This window comes from Euprymna scolopes, chromosome 19, assembly GCF_053919585.1.
Source record: "Euprymna scolopes isolate OS-2025 chromosome 19, ASM5391958v1, whole genome shotgun sequence".
NCBI lineage: Eukaryota > Metazoa > Mollusca > Cephalopoda > Sepiida > Sepiolidae > Euprymna > Euprymna scolopes.
The window spans coordinates 149,246,201-149,270,356 of record NC_136500.1 but is presented as its reverse complement, the minus strand read 5'-3'; the positions used below and the strand labels follow the sequence as shown (position 1 = coordinate 149,270,356).

At 30.2% G+C, this 24,156-nt stretch overlaps 1 protein-coding gene across 1 annotated transcript in view; it reads left to right on the top strand.

The window, feature by feature from the left end:
- Nucleotides 1–23,497, top strand: part of LOC145240056 (ras-related and estrogen-regulated growth inhibitor-like) — a 157,888-nt gene extending 134,391 nt beyond the window's left edge. Inside the window, exons 2-5 of the mRNA XM_080103678.1 lie at nucleotides 6,196–6,252; nucleotides 11,708–11,781; nucleotides 18,673–18,880; nucleotides 22,913–23,497. Coding sequence (XP_079959804.1) covers nucleotides 6,196–6,252; nucleotides 11,708–11,781; nucleotides 18,673–18,880; nucleotides 22,913–23,079 — 506 coding nt within the window. The 3' untranslated portion in view covers nucleotides 23,080–23,497. The remainder of the gene's footprint in view (nucleotides 1–6,195; nucleotides 6,253–11,707; nucleotides 11,782–18,672; nucleotides 18,881–22,912) is intronic.
- Nucleotides 23,498–24,156: the final 659 nt, after the last annotated feature.

Sequence of the window (24,156 nt, the reverse complement as noted above, 5' to 3'; positions counted from 1 at the left end):
ATTTATTTATTTACTTATTCAATTATTTATGTATTCATTTATTTATTTATTCTTTTATTTATGTGTTAATTTATTCATTTATTTATTCTTTTATTTATTCAGTAACTCATTTATTTATTCATTTATTTATTTATTTATTTAATCATTTATTTATTCATTCATTTATTTATTTAATAATTCATTTATTCATTTATTTATTCATTTAGTCATATATTCATTTATTCATTTATTCATTCATTTATTCATTGTTTTATGTATGTATTTATTTATTAATCCATTTATTTATTTATTTATTTATTCTTTGTTTTATTTATTGAATTACTTATTTATTCATTTATTCATTTATTTATTTATTTATTTATTTATTTATTGATTGATTCATTTCTCATTTGTTTATTCATATATTTATTTATTTACTTATTCATTTATTTATTTATATATTTATTTATTCCTTCATTTATTTATATATTCATTAATTTATTCATGTATTCATTCATATTTTTATTCATTTATATATTTATTTATTCATTTATTTGTTTTTTCATTTATTCAGTTATTCATTTGTTAATTCATGTATTTACTTATTCATTTATTTAATTATTTATTCATTTATTCCTTCATTTATTGGTTTATTCATTCATTTATTCATTTATTTATTTATTAATTTATTTATTCATTCCTTTATTTAATTATTTATTCATTCATTTATTCATTTATTTAATCATTTATTTATTTATACATTTATTTATTCATTTATTCATTCATTTATTCATTTATTCATTCATTCATTTGTTTATTTATTTATTCATTCATTTATTTATTTATTCATTTGTTTATTTATTTATTCATTCATTTATTTATTTATTCATTTGTTTATTTACTTATTCATTTATTTATTTATTTATTTATTCATTTATTCATTCATTTATTCATTTATTTATTCATTCATTTGTTTATTTATTCATTCATTTATTTATTTATTCATTTATTTATTTATTCATGTATTTATTTATTCCTTTATTTATTCAATTATTTACTTAGTTATTTATCATTCCTTCATTTATGTATTTATTCATTTTTTTTATTTATTAATTTTCTTATTTATATATTAATTTATTTATTCACATATTTATTCATTTGTGTGTTCAATTATTTATTTATTTATTCCTTTATTTATTTCTTTGTTTATTCATTCATTTATTTATTCATTCATTTATTTATTAATTGTTTTATTCATTTATTTATTTAATTATACATTTATAAATTTATTAATTTATTCAATTAGTCATTTATTTATTAATGTATTTAATTATTCATTTATTTATTTATATATTTATTAATTGATTTATTCATTTATTCATATCATTATTTGTTAATCACTTTATTTATTTATTGCATTATGCATTAATTAATTTTTTTTTTTTCATTTATTCATTTATTTATTCCTTTATTTATTAATTTATTAATTTATGTATTTATTCATTTATTTATTTATTTGTTCATTTATGTATTTAATCAGTTATTTATTCACTTATTCATTTAATTAGTAATTTATTTATTTATTTATTAATTCATTTATATATATATTCATTTATTGTTTTATTTTTTTATTTTTGTATTCATTTATTACTTTTTTCATGCCTTAATTTATTTATTTATTCACTTAATAATTTTTTTGTTCATGTATTCATTTATTCATATAATTATTTATTTTTTTTCTATTTATTCATTTATTCGCTTGTTTTTTATTTATTTATTTATTAATTCATTTGTTTAATTATTGATTCATTTATTTATTCATTTATTCACTTATTTATTAATTTATTTATTTATGTATTTATTTATTCATTTATTTATTTATTCATTTATTTATATTTATATATATATTTACATATATATTTATTCATTCATTTATTTATTTAATCATTTGTGTATTTTATTATTCATTTATTTATTTATTCTTATATTTAATTATTCATTTATTTATTTATATATTTATACATATTTATATTAGTTTATTGATATAATTATTTATTTATATATTTATTTTTTCTTTATATATTTATTTATTCATTTATTAATTTATTTATTCATTTATTCATTGATTTGTTTATTGATATATATATATATATTTATGTATTTATATATATTTTATTTATATATGTATTAATTCATTTATTTATTCATTCATTTATGTATTTAATTAGTCATTTTTGTAGTTTTTATTAATTTATTTGTTTATTTATATATTTATATATATATTTGTTTGTTTATATATATATAATTATTCATTTATATATTTATTGATGTATATATTGATGTATATATTTATTCATTTATTGATTCATTTAGTAATTTATATATTTATTAATTTATTTATTTATTTATATATTCATTTATTGAATTGTTTATTTATATATATATATATATATATATATATATATTTACATATTTATTTAGTTATCTATTTATTTATTTACCGATTCTTCTTCTTTCATAACAGCTCTTTAATCTTCAATTATTGAAGCTGCCTTCTGTGTCATTTAAGTATTTTTTACATCCTTCCTTTTTTGTTTTTTTTTTTTTGTTGCAGCAGTTTTTTGGCAGTTTTTTTTTTTTTTGTTTTTTTTATCTCCAACTATTGAGTTCATTCTTTTAAGAATATTTGTTTTTGAATTTGAATTTTTGAGATGAGAACTGGTTATTTGTATTATTTTGATTTTTCGAACTATTGTTTTCATCTTGAGCATTGTTTTCATAACGTTTCGGTCATTGTAACCTCCGACCTTCTTTATATGTATTTTGTCGAATTCGAAAATTTGCACAGAATTTTTAACAAAATCCTTTATTTAATCTCGTTCCGTCAGCTATGACTGGATAGAAAAACAAACAAAAAAATACATCTGGTTAAAAAAACGGATAACACACAATTAACCATACTGAAACCAGCAACCTCTTAGTTTCGTAAATATTGTGTTTCTAAGAATTTATAATTAGTTGATTGATTTCATTAAAATTGTAATCATATGTTAGAAATTATACCCCTAGCGTTCACTGATAATTAAATAATGTTCATAAATCGTATAAACTTACTTTCAACTAGATCAAAAATTCGAAATCTTAGTGTAGAGCTACCATCTTTTTTTCCTGCTAAAACATAGCGACTTTTACACCTGACGAAAGTCGGACATTACTTCAACCTAGAACTATTGACCGATTAAACTAAACAATACAAACGTTCATAGCTCATCTAAAAAATAATCAGAGCTATTGACCGATTAAATTAAACAATACAAACGTCCATAGCTGATCTAAAAAAATCAGAACTATTGACCGATTAAACCAAACAATACAAACGTTCATAGCTCATCTAAAAAAATTCAGAACTATTGACCGATTAAACTACACAATACCAAGGTTCATAGCTCATCTAAAAAAATCAGAGCTATTGACCGATTAAACTAAACAATAGAAACGTTCATAGCTCATCTAAAAAATGAGAACTATTGACCGATTAAACCAAACAATACAAACGTTCATAGCTCATTTAAAAAATCAGAACTATTGACCGATTAAACTAAACAATACAAACGTTCATAGCTCATCTAAAAAAAATCAGAGCTATTGACCGATTAAACTAAAAAATACAATCGTTCATGGCTCATTTAAAAATATCAGAACTATTGACCGATTAAAACTAAACAATACAAACGTTCATAGCTCATCTAAAAAATGAGAACTATTGACCGATTAAACTAAACGATACAAACGTTCATAGCTCATTTAAAAAAATCAGAACTATTGACCGATTAAACTAAACAATACAAACGTTCATAGCTCATTTAAAAAAATCAGAACTATTGACCGATTAAACTAAACAATACAAACGTTCATAGCTCATTTAAAAAAATCAGAACTATTGACCGATTAAACTAAACAATACCAAGGTTCATGGCTCATTTAAAAATATCAGAACTATTGACCGATTAAAACTAAACAATACAAACGTTCATAGCTCATCTAAACAAAATCAGAGCTATTGACCGATTAAACTAAAAAATACAATCGTTCATGGCTCATTTAAAAATATCAGAACTATTGACCGATTAAAACTAAACAATACAAACGTTCATAGCTCTTCTAAAAAATGAGAACTATTGACCGATTAAACCAAACAATACAAACGTTCATAGCTCATCTAAAAAAATTCAAAGCTATTGACCGATTAAACTAAAAAATACAATCGTTCATGCCTCATTTAAAAATATCAGAACTATTGACCGATTAAAACTAAACAATACAAACGTTCATAGCTCATCTAAAAAATTAGAACTATTGACCGATTAAACTAAACAATACAAACGTTCATAGCTCATTTAAAAAAATCAGAACTATTGACCGATTAAACTAAACAATACCAAGGTTCATAGCTCATCTAAAAAAATTCAGAGCTATTGACCGATTAAACTAAAAAATACAATCGTTCATGGCTCATTTAAAAATATCAGAACTATTGACCCATTAAAACTAAACAATACAAACGTTCATAGCTCATCTAAAAAGTCATAACTATTCACGGATTAAACTAAAGAATAAAAACGTCCGTAGCTCATCTAAACAAAATCAGAACTGTAACATTGATACATTTAAACTAGGCACCGCCAAAACTGGGGGGGGCAGGTCAGTACTTCTTGACGGACCGTCTTTTTAAAAATCTACCAAAAATCAGGTAATTATCCGATCAATACGAAATTTTCAGCGATTATTAGGAGAAGAATGAACTTTATAACAGTGTACTTATTTTTCATAAACGATATTTATATATATATATTTTTTTGCTTACAAAACCCCCCTTGTTTTGAAGTGGGAACAAATATGCTTAAAATAATCATCTGAGACTGAAATCAACATATTGTGTTGTAAGGGACAGAATTATAGATTCAAAAAAAAAAAAAAAAAAAAAATTGTTTGCATACCTTATTTTGACGTCTGAATATCAGAACTTCGATTGTGTTTAATTATCCCGCTTTTGAGTTTTGAAGTGTGAAATTCGGTGAATATATTAAGTAAAATAATTAATTTAAGTTAAGCAAAACAAAAAAAAATTTTTTTTAATATTTATACGAAAAAAGCTATTTTAAAATTTTTGATAAATAAATTAACAATTTTTTTTTAGCGAGCCGAATAATGCATGACCATTATTAAACAGGGCATGCTTTGAATAATCGATACCAAAAAAAAAAATTCGATAAATATTGTGCCCTTTGTGTTAAAAATAGCATCTTTTTTTTCGATCCCGTTTGAAAACGTTTGCCGCCTTTGACTATGGTGGACCAAACGCGCTGAAATAATTTTTTTTTATTCTGCTTTAAATTGCCCCCCCCCCCCATTTTGGGGAGTCTGGCCCCCACACACATACACATTAAAAACCAAACGCATACAAATGGTCACCCATCTGGTACTGGCCAGCCTCAGCTTAATAATACATTGAAATTTTCGTCACTGAAAAATAAGTTTTTTTTGGCCTGTTTGGTCTTCCATAGTTTGCTTTTTATCAGACGAAAACGTAAACAGAGTCGATCTGAACTCTACGTCAACGCGAATATCTGGTTACCTATATGAATAAGTGGAATTATTTGAAATTCAGGTACTTATATTATAATATTTTTGCATATTCTCTTAGAAAATCATCCTAAATCTTAGTTAGACAATAAATAAATTAATTAATTATTTCAAAAACCCTTTTTTAAAAATATTTAAGTACGTTTTTTGTGCAAGACAAAAAATGTCAATTGTTAACTTTTTGGGAAAATTTAACATTTAAAATTGAATTAAAAATAGTAGAAAAAGTTTTACATTATTCTGTTTTCTATATGATAAAATTCAGGGTTTTATCTTTCTGGAAAAAAAAAGTTACTCAGAAATAATGGATTTTAATAAACGTAATTTCGTTTTAAAAAACAACAACAACTTGATTTTGCGGCCATTTTTGGCGGTGCCTAATTTAAACCCTATTTCAGACGAGAGAACACCTTCAAAGCAACGTATTTATTTGCGTAGAGATGAGGATACATTTGTACCAAGGAGAGGGAAGGAATGAATGATTGTCTTTATAATGACACTCGAGAAGAAAGCACTACTTTAACTTTCGACTCTGACATTTTTTTTCTTTTTTTCTCTCTTTTTTTTTTACAGCGTTATCAGTTCGATTTTTAACTCGAAGATTCATTGGAGAATATGACCAATCATCAGGTGAGTTATATTTTATTTCGGCCAATAAAAGGAGGGACAGAAATATTTTTCGATATATCTATCTATCCATCTATTCATCTCTCTCTCTCACGCACACACACACACACACACACACACACACACACACATATATATATATATATATATATATATATATGTATATATATATATATATATATATATATATATATATATATATATATATATAAAGCGAAAAATTAAAAGGTAAATTTCTCTATATATTTTTTATATATATACCTTTATATCTATGTATATGTATATATGTGTGTCTATTTTTTTTCATATATATGCATATATATATTTGAAATGTGGTACTTAAATCAAACTTATAGTTTAAATTCAAATCTATATTTTAATCTATTTCATTTCTATCTCTAACCCATATTAATTTTCTTATAAATTTTAAATCCAGAACTTTTATTTAAATTTTTTTCAGATACATCTGCCTTACTTTTAATGCTAGGTTTATTTATGGTGTCTTTTAAATTTAATAAAAACCCTTCAAAATTTGCTGACGAGGAGACCTTGCTTATAAAAAAACTATATGTAATAATTATTGTCCGTAACTTGATGTCTACCACAATAAAAAGCATTGTTTTCCGAAACGATCGTACAGATAATTGATTTTGTCGTTGTTCCTTCTTATGAAACGGATTTATAATTTAATTATAATTTTATTTTTAAATTTTAAATTATCAATCACATTACTTAATATTGAATTAGCTCTAGGATATTTACCTATCGAGCTTATTATATATCTAAATTACAACGAGTACTTTCTCTTTCCTGTATTTTAATTAAACTAGTAATTTCACTGTTACATTGAAATACAGTCAGCTCTTTAGACTATTGTTCTAATCTCCTTTAAATTATATATATATATATATATATATATATATATATATATATATATATATATATATATATATATACTGTGTGTGCAAAATCAAGACTTCAAGACAAGGTATATATACTGTGTGTGCAAAATCAAGACTTCAATATAAGGTGTTGATGGCAATATATATATATATATATATATATATATATATATATATATATAGAGAGAGAGAGAGAGAGAGAGAGAGAAAGAGAAAGAGGGGGAGGGAGGGAGAGAGAGTAATTATTATGTCAGCCCCTTTAAGAACTCGGTTCTTATTGTTGAGCACTTTCAGGTTAAAATGCGCAAATCATGACGTTATAAATCTCGACATTTAAAAATAAATGTTTAAATTTCAACTATGTTTCTCGCGGTTAAAGTCGGCTGCGTGGGTTTCCTCCTTGTTAATGGAGTCAGGAATGGCTTCGTGGCCAGGTTCCAATCTCCAGACCGGCGGTAATCGTGACTCCCTGCACTGATAATTCTCAAATGATGAAAACACTAGTGTATGTAGGTATTTAAAAATTATTATAGAATTAATTATATATGTAGATTACATATGTGTGTGTGTGTGTTCCAGGTTAAAAATACCCAAAAGTAAACACTATTGAATTTAACGAGGTTGTTGAATGTGTTCTATAAAAAAGAGATGATAGTGTTCAATAACAAGAGTTTATTTTATTCAATTTTGGTAAACAGAATTAACATTAGTCGCAACAATAAATTTATTGTTTCAATCTAAAAGGATTTCAACAGAGAATCGTAGCCTTGGGTTTTTACTGAAACCTCCCTATAATATATATATATATATATATATATATATATATATATATATATATATATATATTAATCATTAATAATTAATCATTAATAATTACTTGAAATGTACTCGGTTTGTATATGTTCATCGTAAAAGGTTAAAAATAATTCGCATAAATAAAAAGGTTTTTATAATGAAAAAGCTCTTTTTTTTATATAAATTTTGTAAATTTTAAAAAGTCCAAGCGACATGAATGCATTTTATTGGGCTCCAGAGCATATATGTGTGTAGTATTATAATTTTCCGATTTCCAAATATAAAGTGTTTACAGTTGGTCATTTATTATTTTTTCAAAAAGAATATCCATTACAATGTTGTTTCGTATTGTGACTAAAAAAGTCTGCAAAATTATGTTATTGCCGCATATTTAGTCACGTACTCATCGGATGTTTACATTAAAAAAAAAACTTATAAAAACACCATTTTGGACAACTTACTAAATACACTCTTACTGAAATATAAATAATCTATATTTATACTATTAATAAAATTCTAAATGTTTATATATATATATATATATATATATATATATATATATATATATACTAGCATGGGTGCCCGGCGTTGCCCGGGTGTTTGGAGGTGTATGTTGAGGAAAAAAAACGGTCAATTTGTTTAACTTTGACCCCTATTATGACTTCTGAAAATTTATTGTTTTGGGTTCAAATCAAGTTATTAAGTGAGATCCATGTCCAAGGTACCTATATCTAAAATTTCAAGTGTTTAGATCCCAAATTGTCGAAGGAGGTCTGGTAGAGTTCTCAAAGGTCAAATCGTTGAACTTTGACCCCTTAACAGCCGAACATGGATTACAAATATTTTCCCAAATCTCAGTACCCTGTATATCAAATTTTGAGTCTGTAGACTAAAGATTGACAGAGTTATTGCGTAGTGAAATGTACACAGACAGACACACACACACACAGACACGCTCACTTTATATATATATATATATATATATATATATATATATATATATATATATATATACTAGCATTTCAGCCCGGCGTTGCCCGGGTGTTTGGAGCAAAAAAACAAAATACAAACAAAAAAAACAGTCAATTTTTTTTAAATTTTACCCCTATTATAACCCCTCAACAATAATTGTTTGGGGTTCAAATCGAGTTAGATCCATGTTCAAGGAACCTATATCTAAAATTTCAAGTGTTTAGACCCAAAATTATCGGAGGAGTTTGGTAGAGTTCTCAAAGGTGAAATCGTTGAATTTTGACCCCTTAACAGCCAAATTTTTGGCCGAAAACCGATCACATCGATTTTCCCAAATCTCAGTACCCTGTATATCAAATTTAGAGTCTGTAGATTGAAAATTAACAAAATTATTGCGAAGGAAAATGTACACACACACACAGACACGTTTATTTTTATAGATATACTAGCATTTCAGCTCGGCATTGCCCGGATGTTTGGATGTGTATGTTGAGCAAAAAAAAAAAAAAAAGTTGTAGGAGGAAGGTAGGTTCGAACCCGTACCGCAAAGGAGGAAAAGAACGGGGTGAAAGCCTAACGTTTATGCTGTTACGACCACCGCCAAACCGGAAATAACATTTTTTAAAATTAAGGCTAGACAATCTAGACAAAGGAGAGGATAACTTTCAAAAATATCGGCGAAAAAAGTGATCCCCCTCTGTAAAAAAAAAGTGCCTAGTTGAAGGGGAAGATGTTAATGTTTTTAGCCAATTTTTCGATATTTGTCGTATGAAAGGTCAAACTTTAAAACGATACTGATCTTGGTAAAATCCGTCGCCTCTGTTGAAAGTTTAAGGCAGACATGCAAACAGACATACATACATACATTTATATATTGGTACCTAAAAATTTTCGACCCAAACTGATGAAGAAGCTTGCCCTATCTCTGAATACCCTTTATGTAAAATTTCGAATATTTAGACAAGAAATTGTCTGAGTAATTTGGAAGAGACCGCAGAGGTCAATTTTTTTTAAATTTGACCTCTATTATGACCCTTTAAAATTTATTGTTTATGGCTCAAATCAAGTTATTAAGTTAGATCCATGTCAAAGGAACCTATATCTAAAATTTCAAGTGTGTAGACACAAAATTGTTGGAGGAGTTTGGTAGAGTTCTCAAAGGTCAAATCGTTGAACTTTGACTACTTAGCAGCCAAATTTCTGGCTAAAAACCGATCACATCGATTTTCCCAAATCTCAGTACCCTGTATATCAAATTTCGAGTCTGTAGAATAAAAATTGACAGAGTTATTGCGTAGGGAAATGTACACAGACACACAGACACACAGACACTTTCACTTTTATATGTATAGAGATAGATAAAGCTGAATGTTTGTGTGTGTATGTGTGTTATTATGTCTGGTCACGAATAGGCTCCTATATGGTTGACTATTTTAAAAAAACTGATTACATATAATGATAGAAGATGTATCGAGACACAGGAATTGATCTGGCACAACGGTGGTTCATTAAAATTGTGGGGTCTTCGTTCGCGCCTGGTCCACAAAGTATGGAAATAAAAAAGTTAAAAATTAAAAAAAAAACGTTTACGTGTTTTTGATATAGATGTACATAAGAATACTTTGATAAGTATGTTTTAACTTAAATAGGGATGGTATAATAAAATTGTGGGGTCTGCGTTCGCGCCTGGCCTCAATAGAATGGAAACAGGCACAAACTTTAATAAAGACTTTTCATATCTATCTGCGTAAGTATACTTTGGTAATTATGTTTCAGTTAGAAGAAATATGGTATAATAAAATTATGGGGTGTTCGTTCGTACCTGACCTGCATAGAATGGAAATATGTCACAAAGTTTAACAAGGTTTTTTAATATAGATCCACAGAATATTGTGATAAGTGTTTCAGTGTTAACAGGTATGGTATAATAAATTATGGGGTTTATCTATTTTATTTTTACTTTCATCATATTTTGCTTTGGTTTTGATACCCTCAAATTCGAAGCTATCTCTTTACAACCCTTCCTTTTCATAACCTATCATACTTTCATAAATCAGAGTCCATTTTATGTAGGTTGTTTTTGAACCCAGTCAACGACGGGTACTTTTGATATATATATATATATATATATATATATATATATATATATATATATATATATATATATATATATATATTCGAACGGATGCACCGAGTTGAAAAATTCTTTTTTCCCCTGAAAGGTGTGAGTCCCTAGATTGTCCTTATGAAACAGTGTCATTCATTACATGAAAAATATATTTTCAAATATTTGGACTGGTGATATATTTGCTTAATTTCATTTATCCAGAGGAAGTCTCGGAATAAAGACGAAACGTTGATGAACAAATAACTTGGTTTGTTTCTTTTTTTTTTTTTTTTATCTCTTTATTTCATCGGAATATTATTCCATTATTCTCATTTGTGCTTCCTTTTTAAAATTAAATATGTTTTTTTACTCTTTTTTTTTGGTGTTTTTAACATGTTTTATTAATTACTTGTTCTTATTATAAGCTCTATTTCCTATTTTGTGTTATCGAGCTTTTACATCCGATTGAGATTACTTTATAAATATTAACTCTTCAATATTTATAATATACTTAGTTTTGCCAGCTTGGATTACTTTTGTAAACTTAACTGATGAGCTGTGAAACAGCGAAACAGTACTGTATGTGGATGACTATATATATATATATATATATATATATATATATATATATATATATATATATATATATATATATATATATATATATGATTTTATATTGTAGATACGAAATACAAACACACAGCCATTGTGGATGGTGAATCCGTAGGATTCGAGCTACTGGATACCCGCTCCGTGGTAGGTCACATTTACTTTTATTTCCTCTTTAATCGTCCTGCCTTCTTTGATAAAAAGGCCAATAAAATACATAACTTAATAAACACAAAAGCCATTAAATTATAAGTTTAATGTGTCGAACAGTCATTTGCACTTTATCAAAATGTGTTGGTACTTATGCAGTACACTGGGTTTTCGAACAAATGTAATTCAGGTAAACAGAAAAAAAGCACTGATGGTGTAGTAACGTGTCCTGTCGAAATTAGTATAAATTCCAAAAATTATGAAAAATAATCCAGTAGATATACTACATCTATTTTTCGGCAAAGATTCGTAGAGACTAGCGGTCGAGCATTTTATATTTTTCCAATAGCGTATTTCAAAGAAAGCAAGGAGGATAAGTCAGTTTTTCATACAGAATTGGTCGCACACTTTTTCGATTTAAGCCATGGAATAAAACTTGATATTTGGATAAATTCTAATCTTACTTGTAATTATTTTTTTAATTGATCATTTTTTATAATTTTGGGCATTTGTATTAATTTCGACATGACACGTAGGTACGTAATAGTGTTGTTGTTTTGTTTTTTTTTACCTGATATGTATTTGTTCGAAATTCCACTATACTGCACAAGCACTAAATGTTTGGGGTTTTTTCTTGATAAAAACGAATAGACCATATTCCTGAAAGAACTGGACATTTTTAAGTATTTGCTGTTAACGTTTTATTGGTTATTCTTTAACTATAAACAACGCTTTGCTTTTTTTTTTTTTTTTTTATTCATTCGATGTAATTCTTCCATCTATACGGGTGGCATCTCTATCTTTCTGTGGCTACCTTAGTGTAATATTATATTTATTTCACTCCAAGTACGAGAATTGTGTATTTTGAAAAAAAAAATTGTTAAATGTAGTGAGTTGTAAACGGTTCTTCTATAACTCTTTTGTGTTTCGCGAGTCCGTGGGCTTTGTGTGAAATTGTACGTTTGGATTGAAGAGGAATTTTTTTTATTTCTACTCTGTTAATGTACATGTATATAAATTTCCGTTAAATGTTAAGAATTTGTTTACAGCTAAAAAGAGACTTCCACCACCTGTAAAAAGTGTCTATATATTTTTTTAAGTAAAATATTTATAGGTAATAAAAAACACCCACGTCCGAGTTCAGACTTGATTTGCGTGTGTTCAGTTTTATGACCGTTTTTATTGCTTCTTGTCGACGAGAATTTATTGTCTATAAAATTAGAAACGTTTCTCGCTGTTATCTGCGCGAATACTCTCTTTGATTAAAATGTTTAGTTCTTTTGAAATAGATCATTTCCAAAAAGCCTGTAATTATTGAACCTGAATCTGAAAGGTTGTTTACTTTATCTATGTCTCCGCTATTTTTGCATACCTATATTATATTTCTTATTGTCTGTCCGTTTCATTTTTTTCTTGGAAGCTGCGGATATCTTAACAGTTATCTCCGAACAAATTTAGGAAAACTCGTCCCCGGAAAACTAGTCTCCGGAAAACTCGTCTCCGGAAACCTCGACCCCGGAATACTCGTCCCCTTTCGCTAGGTAGGAAAATTGGTCCCTTATTGAATAAATATCGATTGAAAACACATTTTATGACCGGCCTTGAAGGAGATATTGTCTTTAAAAGAGACTATGCACCCTCATAATATTTTTAAAAAATACTTTGAACTCTTGCTGCCATCAATTGTGATGGATGGCTCTCGTCTGGGTGAGGTCCCGTGTTTTGACAAGCTTCTGGGTTTGACCTTTACTCTTGATCTGAAATGGAACACGTACATCAAGTCTGTTGCCAAGGTTTCCGAAATTTTACTTTAAAGATTCTTGTCGCCATCACACAGTGCAAGTGGGGTGGGAGATGGGCTGCCTTGAGCGACTGACTCGCTGGCTTTGTGAATCCCTTCCCTTTTTGCCCGGTACACGTATCTAGTAGTCGGCCTTTAACTGACCTGTGAGTGTGTGCGCTTCCCTCTCGCCCCATCTCCCTCTTTACCTCTCTCTCTCTCTCTTTCTCTATCTCTCTCCCAAATTTGAAACGACCTGTCCGTTCTTCCTCCTTTTTGCCCTTGGCCATTGGCCAATCAGGATCCTTGTGGAACTTCTCGAACACCACAATGCCCCGTTTTATGTGCCCTTTAAAAAAAAAATCAGTTTGGAGGTTGGCCATCTTGGAAGAAGCATCCTTTAGACTCCGTTGCTGACCGTTTTTCGGCAACGTATTTTGTATATTTTTTTATCCTTTTCTGACAGTGGAGTGCCTTTTTTTAAGGAATGTATTGAAGTGTTTGTAGGCAGCTCCCTTTCAAAGAAGAACATTCGACGTGCCGTCGATAAATTTCATTTTATTTAAACGTTGGGTAGAGAGCCCAACTATAAGAACAGTGTCGGAATTTTTGAGTAAACTGCTTACTCCGAAGAAAGGAGGAATAAGGAGAGAGAGAGAGAGAGAGAGAGAGAGAGAGAGAGAGAGAGAGAGAGAGAGAGACTGACAACCCTTCATGAAAAGGAGAGTGGACCATTTGTTTGGAACCCTATTTCGGGCGAGAGAGACATTTTAAAAAAACCTTTGAAGGTTCGTTTATTTGTGAAAAACGCGTCTTAAAGGACTCCCTGTTTTGAAATGTTTATTCTCTTTTCATTCAGACTTCAAGTAAGCCTTTGATATTAAGAACATTTTATATATTTTGAAAAGTCTCCCTTTTGAGAGACCATTTTAAAGTGAATTTTTGCCCAGTTGCCTTTTTTCCTTTTTATATTGAATGCCTTTTTGTCTTTGATTTTTTTCTCCCTTTTTTTTTATTTGTTACTTAGTAAATTTTATTTTACAAGCTTTTGGGAATTCAAAGCAACCAGCCACCTTTTTCTTTAAATAAACATTTATAATTCTAACAGTTTACAGGGTCTCAATTAATTACCTTTTATTTCTCTTTGTGTTGTTGCATGATATTATTTTCTCTTTTTTTACCCCAATCGTTTCCCAAAAAGACGAGTTTTGGCGACACCCCCAGAAATTTTCGTCAAAGGTCGCTGGAAAGATGGTGGGATCCTTCTACCGCTCCAGAAGATATCTCACTACTGATGCAATTCTCTATCTATATAAAAGCCAAGTACGTCCAAGGATGGAATACTGTTGCCATATCTGGGCAGGAGCTGCTAAAAACAGCATATCCTGCCTTGATATAGTACAAAATAGACTTCGTGGCTTAGTGGGGGATGCCCTTTTCTCTACCCTGCTACCTTTCTCCCACAGAAGAGACGTTGCGAGCCTATCCTTGTTTTATCGTTATTTTCATGGCAGTGAACTCCAATCTCTGGTCCCCCCTCGCCAATCTTTCACGAAAAACACCCGTCTAGCTGAATCCACTGTGAAACATTTCCCCCACTCTATATCTGTGCCTAAATCAAAACGCGGATTCCATGAACAAAGCTTCTTTCTTAGAACTGCACGCCTGTGGAACTCTGTTCCGTCTGCCTGCTTCCCACCGGACTACAACTTGGATGTCTTCAAGTCCAACGTTAACAAAATCCTTATGAACCGCCCCCTTAAGTAAACACTTCATCAAATCTCCACACTAACGTAATGTACTTGCAATAACCCTTATACCTGAGTGGCTTCCGGGCCTTGATAAATGGTGATCACTGTGTGAAAAAAAAAGATACGAAAAACGAAACCAAATGTTTATTAAAAAAATACTCTAGTTTTAACAATTTTCGTTACGAAACAAAATAAAGAAAAAAAACACGTATTATCAAAGAAAGCAATTATTTTATTTAGAAGAATTAATTCAGTTTAAATAATTCTTGTGTTATTACAAAACAAAAAAGAAAACACGGTCTTATGTAATTTTGGTACCGCGCTAAAATAATAACGTTATTATTTCGAAAGGATTTTTCCGGGTACGAGTTTTCCGGGTACGGGTTTTCCGGAGACGAGTTTTCTCGGGACGAGTTTTCCGGACACCCTCTGAACATATATACCATACGCTGGATAAGGCAGAAGAGAGGAGAGCAGTAGTCTTATACATGCAAAGTATGACAGGATCAGGCACGAAGGTCTCCTTATAAAAATTAAATCATACGGTATTACTAGGCGAATATCAAACCATTTCTAAACAGGAGAGAAAAAAAACTCCAGGTTGTCTTCGATAGCTGTATGTCCAAACAGCATGGCAGGTGCTCGTCTGAGCTCTAATCTCTCGTCCCCCCTCGCCAATATTTCACCAAAAACACCCGTCTGGCTGAAACTACTGTCAATAGTTTCCCCCACTCTTTATCTGTGCCTAAATCCAAACGTAGATTCCATGAGCAAAGCTTCTTTCTTAGAACTGCACGCCAGTGGAACTCTCTGGCGCTTGCCTGTTTCCCACCTGACTACAACTTGTACGTCTTCAAGTCCAACATAAACAAATTCCTGATAAACCGCCCCCTTAAGTAAGACACTCTATCAAAACCTCCAATACTAATGATTACTACAATACTATCTCATTGATTACTGTACACGCAATAACCCTTATCCCTCAGTGGCCTTCGGGCCTTGATAAGTGGTGACCCCCATGTAAAAAAAAAAATTTAAAAAACAGCATGATATAAATGCAGGTGTGCCTCAGCGGTCAATCCTTGGACCTTTATTATTCTTGATATTCATAAACGACCTTCTGGATAAAATTGTCTCCGTGATATGCACTAAAACAATAGGTGAGACGCTAGAAAATGACCCACAGTCCGTAATGGAAGGAAGCCGTAAGTGGATGGTCACATTTAATGATACTAAGACTAAGCTTCTTTCCTTTTACAATGACAAGAAATCTTCTCAACCACCGATTGCATTGACCAATAATACCTTACCTGAAACCTCTTCGTTTAAACTCCTCGGCTCAACATTCATAGGCGACATTAATTAGAACAAATATATTGAAGACATTGCCAAGGCTGCTGCAAAGAAGGTAGGTTCTCTCTACTCTACTAGAAAACAATCACACTTAACAGTATACTGAATCTTTATAAAGCAAACATTCGCCCATACATGGGGTATTGTTGCTACATCTGGGCTGGTGTATCAGTTTCGATACATTGTGGAATATTCAATATATGTATATATATATGATATGTATATATATGTATATGTATATGTATATATATATATGTATATATATATGTATATGTGTGTGTATATATATATATATATATATATATATATATATATATATATATATATATATATATATATACTAGTGGTTGCTATTAATTTACTCAATCTGAAATTGTTTGGGTGCTTGTTCAGAGTTTCTTTTACAAAAAAAAAAAAAGAAATTTTAATTTCGTGACGTAAAGAAAATATCATCCACCAAAATTCACATAAATTATTCAACCAGTTTTATTTTTATAAAGAAAATCACTTTTAAGTGAATTTGTTTTTTTTTGTTTGTTTGTTTTTTTTTCAATGTTAAGAATAGCTTTCTAAAATCTCGCAAGTTTGAATATTTTGAGTTATTTCCTTTCTCCTATCAGTTTGTTTTCAAAATGGCGTCGCGATATCGTCATTGTTCGTTTAACCACAACATTTGATTTTATTATTTAAAAATAAAACTAATTGATCAATTTACGTGATTTTTGGTGTATGATATTTTCTTTACATAACTGGTACGTATATCATACATATCTTTATTTTTGGGCAAGCACTTAATGTTAAGAATAGCTTTCTAAAATATCGCAAGTTTGAATATTGTGAGTTATTGCCCTTGCACCTTCGGTATATTTTCAAAATGGCGTCGCGATATCGTCACTGTTCGTTTAGGCACAACATTTGATTTTTCTTCTTTAAAAATAAAATTATTTGATCAATTTATGTAATTTTTGGTGTAAAATATTTTCTTTTAATCACAGGCACGTACAGCATATGGATTTGGGGTTTGTATTACTGTACACATAGATTCGATAAAGTTGTCAAAAAACAAATATATAACGGGTTTGTATTACTGTACACATAGATTCGAAAAAGTTGTCAAAAAAACAAATATATAACGGGTTTGTATTACTGTACACATAGATTCGAAAAAGTTGTCAAAAAACAAATATATAACGGGTTTGTATTACTGTACACATAGATTCGAAAAAGTTGTCAAAAAACAAATATATAACGGGTTTGTATTACTGTACACATAGATTCGAAAAAGTTGTCAAAAAACAAATATATAACAAATAAATGTTATCAAAGGCAAGATAAGTTACTTTTCTACCAAACTGGGTATATTTTTCGTGTTTTTATTCAATGTAACATGTTTATTCAGCTCGAAAACCATACAGTTTTTACCGATGTATTGGAAAATTCAAAATGGCGCCCGACTCTCTCTTTAACACGGTAATTTTGGGAAAAGGTGTTATAAATAATAAACTAGACAAAATACTGTTAGAAATTCGCTTAATATATGTTACCGTGACATAAGTTGACATATATTCGGTGGTTTTTTAATAGTATTTTGTCTAGTTTATTATTTATAACACCTTTTCCCAAACTTACCGTGTTAAAGAGAGAGTCGGGTGCCATTTTGAATTTTCCAATACATTGGTAAACACTGCATGTTTTTCGAGCTGAATAAACATGTTACATTGAATAAAAACACAAAAAATATATCCAGTTTGTTAGAAAAGTAACTTATCTTGTCTTTGATAACATTTATTTGTAAAATTTTTTCTCTACCCTGCAACTTCTCTCCCACAGAAGAGACGTTGCGAGCCTATCCTTTTTCGAATCTATGTGTACAGTAATACAAACCTGATAGTTTTTTTTTTACGCAATCATTTAATGTTCGAGTTATTATGTGTGTAAGTGTCATGTATGTCCACACTTAATATGACAATTGGCGAGTTTATGTTTTTTTTTTTTATCTCACAGAATGAAGACAACGGAGCCCGCGACGAAGTGATACGGTGGGGAGACGGTTTCATGCTGGTTTATTCAGTGACCAGTCGAACCAGTTTCGATACGTTGTTGGATATTCGGCGGAAAATCGAAGACGTCAAGAAGGTTGGCCATGTGCCGGTGATTGTGGTTGGAAACAAAGCTGATATGGCCCACGTGCGCCAGGTGACGCAGGACCAAGGTAAGAACAATATATGTAGACTATGAGGTGGTAGGAGGACCAGCTGGGAGGAACGGCGGGAGTAAAGAGGGTCTTAGTAGAAAAAAGAAGGGAATTATTGGTATAGGAAGAGGGAGAAAAAGAAGGACACGTTTCAGTGTTAATTCCATTCTAATGAATCCAAATTGGAAAAGTTACAACAGAAAGAAAGAAAAGATTTAAAATATTAATTAACTAGGTGGAAAGAAAAAAGAAAGAAAAAATTAATTTGGTAGAAAGAAAAAAAAAAGAAAAGAAAAACTAAATTGGGTAGAAAGAAAGAAATGAAATCGAGTACAAAAGTTAGAAGAAAATGAAGGAAAGAGAAAAACTAAATTGGTTTGAAGAAAAAAAATTGGGTAGAGAGAAAGAAAAAAGAAAGAAGAATGACAAACTAAACTCAGTAAAAAAAGAAAAGGGTAAAAAAGTAGAAAATAAAGGAAAGACATACACTGGTTTCGGTAAAAAGCAAGAAAAAAAGAAAGAAAGACGAAAATAAATAAATTGGGTAGAAAGAAATATGAAATTGATTACAAAAGAAAGAAACTAAAGGAAAGAGAAAAACGAAAGAAAAAAAGAAATTGGGCAGAGAGAAAGAAAAAAGAAAGAAAAATGACAAACTAAATTGGATAAAATGGAAGAAAATAAAGGAAAGACCCCCCCCCCCCCCAGGAAAGAAGCTTTCTCATTGTGCCAAAGCATGACCTATGACATATGACATTACGGGCATCGATCTCAATAGCTTTTATTGCTTCGATTATGTAGTTGAAAAATTGTCCTATAATATACTGTGTGGGTAATCAATTTTTGAATCTGGGTTTCTTTAAGAATTCAATTGTGGCAACCAACTTCCAATTCAAGATATGAATAAATCATTCAAAATGTTATCCAACGCAAGAGATGTAAAGAACCGCATTTCACTCACATTGGCTGCATAAATCTATACCATTTCAAGTTCAAATGAGAAATAATCAACTTCAAAATGGATTAATTAATTTAAATTTTAAAACAACCTAAAGATGAGAAAAAATGAACTTCAAAATGGAATAATCAACTTCAAAATGGATTAATCAATTTCAAATGTGAAAACAACCTCAAGATGAGAAAAAATCAACTTCAAAATGAAATAATCAACTTCAAAATGGATTAATCAATTTCAAATGTGAAAACAACCTCTAAATGAGAAATAATCAACCTCAAAATGAGAAATAATCAACTTCAAAATGGATTAATCAATTTCAAATGTGAAAACAACCTCAAAATGAGAAATAATCAACCTCAAAATGAGAAATAATCAACTTCAAAATGGATTAATCAATTTCAAGTGTGAAAACAACCTCAAAATGAGAAATAATCAACTTCAAAATGAGTAATAATCAACTTCAAAATGGATTAATCAATTTCAAATGTGAAAACAACCTCAAAATGAAAAATAATCAACTTCAAAATGAAATAATCAACTTCAAAATGGATTAATCAATTTCAAATGTGAAAACAACCTCAAAGTGAGAAATAATCAACTTCAAAATGAAATAATCAACTTCAAAATGGATTAATCAATTTCAAATGTGAAAACAACCTCAAAATGAGAAATAATCAACTTCAAAATGGAATAATCAATTTCAAATTGCAGCTAATTATTTTTATTATATTAATTCTCAATTTGAAGTTGATTAATTTTTTTCATTTAAAAAGAAGCTCAGTTTGAAGTTGGTTATTATCATTTTGAAGTTGAAATGGTATAGTGTACCTAATTTGTATTTACTTGCTCGTTTTCTTTTCCTTTTTTACTTGCGTATCATATGAACCTAAGGTTGGCATTGGTTTCCCATATATTTTTCTTGTCACAATTCTTTCTAGGAAGACACTGGATACTTATGAGGGGAATATTACGTGAAAATTGCCAACATTTGAAATGAAAGTGATTTTGTGGAACGAACTGGATTCCAACTTAGGATACTTAGGTCGTCAGTTCGTGTTGTTAACCACTTGACCACTGTCACCTCCCTTTGGCTTGCTAGCTGGTTATATAAATAATGCAATAATGTGAGAATGTTTAGAAGAGGACCATACGATGCAACACTGCCTTGTCTGACCTCTACTACCACACTGGGTCAGCTTGAAAGATATTGCAGAGTACAACAATGATTCGTAAAAAATAGGAAAACTGTTGTATCTGACTACATTGCTTTAACGAAACACAAAGAGGAATTTGTAAATAGGCGCCATATTGTAACTAAAAGACAGTGAATAGATCTTCGGTTATCCCCAAAATTTGTTTTTTGTTTTTTTTCGTTTTTTTTTAACTTTAGTTTCTGTTGACTATTCTGTTTCACGGCGAATGCTCTGAAAAAGTCTCTTTTGATTAATGTTTAATGTTTTAAAATATTCGGGTTTGTATTATTGTACACATAGATTCTAAAATGTTGTCAAAAAAACAAATATATAACAAATAAATGTTATCAAAGGCAAGATAAGCTACTTTTCTACCAAACTGGATACATTTTTTTTGTGTTTTTATTCAATGTAACATGTTTATTGAGCTCGAAAAACATGCAGTGTTTACCGATGTATTGGAAAATTCAAAATGGTTGCCGACTCTCTCTTTAACGCGGTAAGCTTGGGAAAAGATGTTATAAATAATAAACTAGACAAAATACTATTAAAAACACTGAATGTATGTCAACCTATGTCACGGTAACATATATTGAGCGAACTTCTAACAGTATTTTGTCTAGTTTATTATTTATAATACTTTTTCCCAAACTTCCCGTGTTAAAGAAAACGCCGGGCGCCATTTTGAATTTTCCAATATATCGGTAAACACTGTATGCTTTTCGATCTGAATAAACATATTACATTGAATAAAAACATGAAAAATATATCCAGTTTGATAGAAAAGAAACTTATCTTGCCTTTGATAACATTTATTTATTATATATTTGTTTTTTTGACAACTTTTTCGAATCTATGTGTACAGTAATACAACCCCAAATATTCTGTTTCTCTAAAAAAGAAAAAAATTAGGCAAGTTCCTTTGCTTATTTTTAAACTGGTAAGCATTAATCAAAAAGGACTTTTCCAGGGCACTGATCGTGAATCAAAACGGTCAGCAGGATCCGGAAGTAAAACAAACACACAAAACTTGGGGATAACCAGGTCTTCAATAGCTATAATTTCTCGTCCTCTACGATCGTTTTATGTCCTCTAAATGATCGTTTTATGACGATGACCGTGGGATGAAAAAAGAGGACTTAATCAGATGACGTAAGTGATATTACCAATTATGAATTTGAGCAAAAAATAATCTGTTAATTTATCCTTTACTTTCATTGATTGAGATTGTCGGACTGACTTCCTCATCTTGGTTGTTATTGTCACAACGTTTCGGCCGTTTTGCCCTCCGGCCTTCGTCAGGTGAACGGTTTGTTAGGAGTCTCGAACCCAACCCTTTATTATTATTACGGAGGTACCGTGTTCGGACTCCAGCTAGGCTTTGGGACATAGTTGCTGATTCTCTGTTTTTCAATGTTACTTTTTCACTGCCTTCGTTCAGCATAGAGCTGAATGCAATTTGGACACCTCTGATAGAGAGAGAAAACCTTGAATAACAACATAGGTTTAACATTAACAAAAACCAACTAAGAATTGTCCTAGTGACATATGGCCGAGTGGTCCTAGACGTTGTATCAAAGTTTACAGTTACCCAAAGGTGCTGAGTTCAATCCTGAACGAAGGCAGTGAAAAAGTAACATTGAAAAACAGAGAATCAGCAACTATGTCCCAAAGCCTAGCTGGAGTCCGAACACGGTACCCCCGTAATAATAATAAAGGGTTGGGTTCGAGACTCCTAACAAACCGTTCACCTGACGAAGGCCGGAGGGCAAAACGGCCGAAACGTTGTGACAATAACAACAAAGATGAGGAAGTCAGTCCGACAATCTCAATCAATGAAAACAACTCATCTCAAAAATACAGACAATTACTATCCTTTACTTTGTTTCTTTTGTGCAGGCCGTCTTTTGGCGATTGACTTTGGCTGTCCATTCATGGAAGTGTCCGCATCGGAAGACGTCAACAAAGTTCTGGAATCCTTCCATGTTTTATGTCGGGAAATCCTAGATTATAAACGAAGATCTCGGACTTTCCTGGACCGAGTGTTTGGTCTGAAGAAATCATGAATCATCATTTCTCAAAGAGAGGGGAGCTGGGGATTGGCTTCCGGGACATTTTTTGGAGGACCAGAGTTGGCAAAAAAAAAAAAGAAAACGATAAAAAGTAAATCAGATTCTTGCCTTTGGTAACAGGCAAAAAAAAAATGTGTGAGCTCTCCAGGCCAAAAATGGCCGATGAGTAATGAGTACGAGGTAGTGTGCAAGATGTTTTTAGACTCACAGATCAATAAGGGTTCTAGATATGCTTTTCTTTTGTAATGTTTTCTTTCTCTATTTATTTTCGTATTTTTAAAAAGAAAAAAAAAGACACGAGATTATCTGTACTTTGCTTTTGTCAAATAAAGTTGTTTTTATTTATAAAAAAAAATCTATGAATAATGTGCAACGAAAAAAATCAGTGAAAAAATAAAACTTTTCTAAATTATCTCCCCCTTACAATAACTATTTAATACGTCTCTTTCAAAAAAAATGTGCTCGCGTACAGTGGTGATCTTTAAAACCCAACGCATTTCAGGTGAAAACATTATTACGTACTTACATTTATATATGTAGGAACACACACACGCGCGTGCACACACACACACAGACACACACACACATATATATATAGTTAGTAGAAATGGTAATTAATAAAAACCTGAAGAAAGTGCGCGTTTCTTTATGTGTATGTGTGTGTGTATGTGCGCATGTGTGTGCTCGCGTGTACGGCCCCAGGCTAACCTTCTCAAAGCACTTAACAACAAATAAAAATCAAATAGATAAACCGAATCGTAGCCCCCCCCCACCCGCCTCCCAACCTAAGCGAACACACAACAAGCCAAGACATACTTATTAAGAAATCATCACACTAACGAGACGCCAACAACCTAAACCTTAGAAATCGAAATTTAAAGTAACCCCCCTCTTCTTACCCCTACATATCTCCTCCCCCATCCATGAATCCCTATGTCCTTAGCCACACCAGAGATGAATTTCCCAGACCCCCCACAACCACCTAATGTTTTTGAACTCCAAAACTAAAGCACTACCAACCTACCAAGCACCCCCTCCCACCTTTCCCCTTTTCCCTTTTTCTTTTTCTGC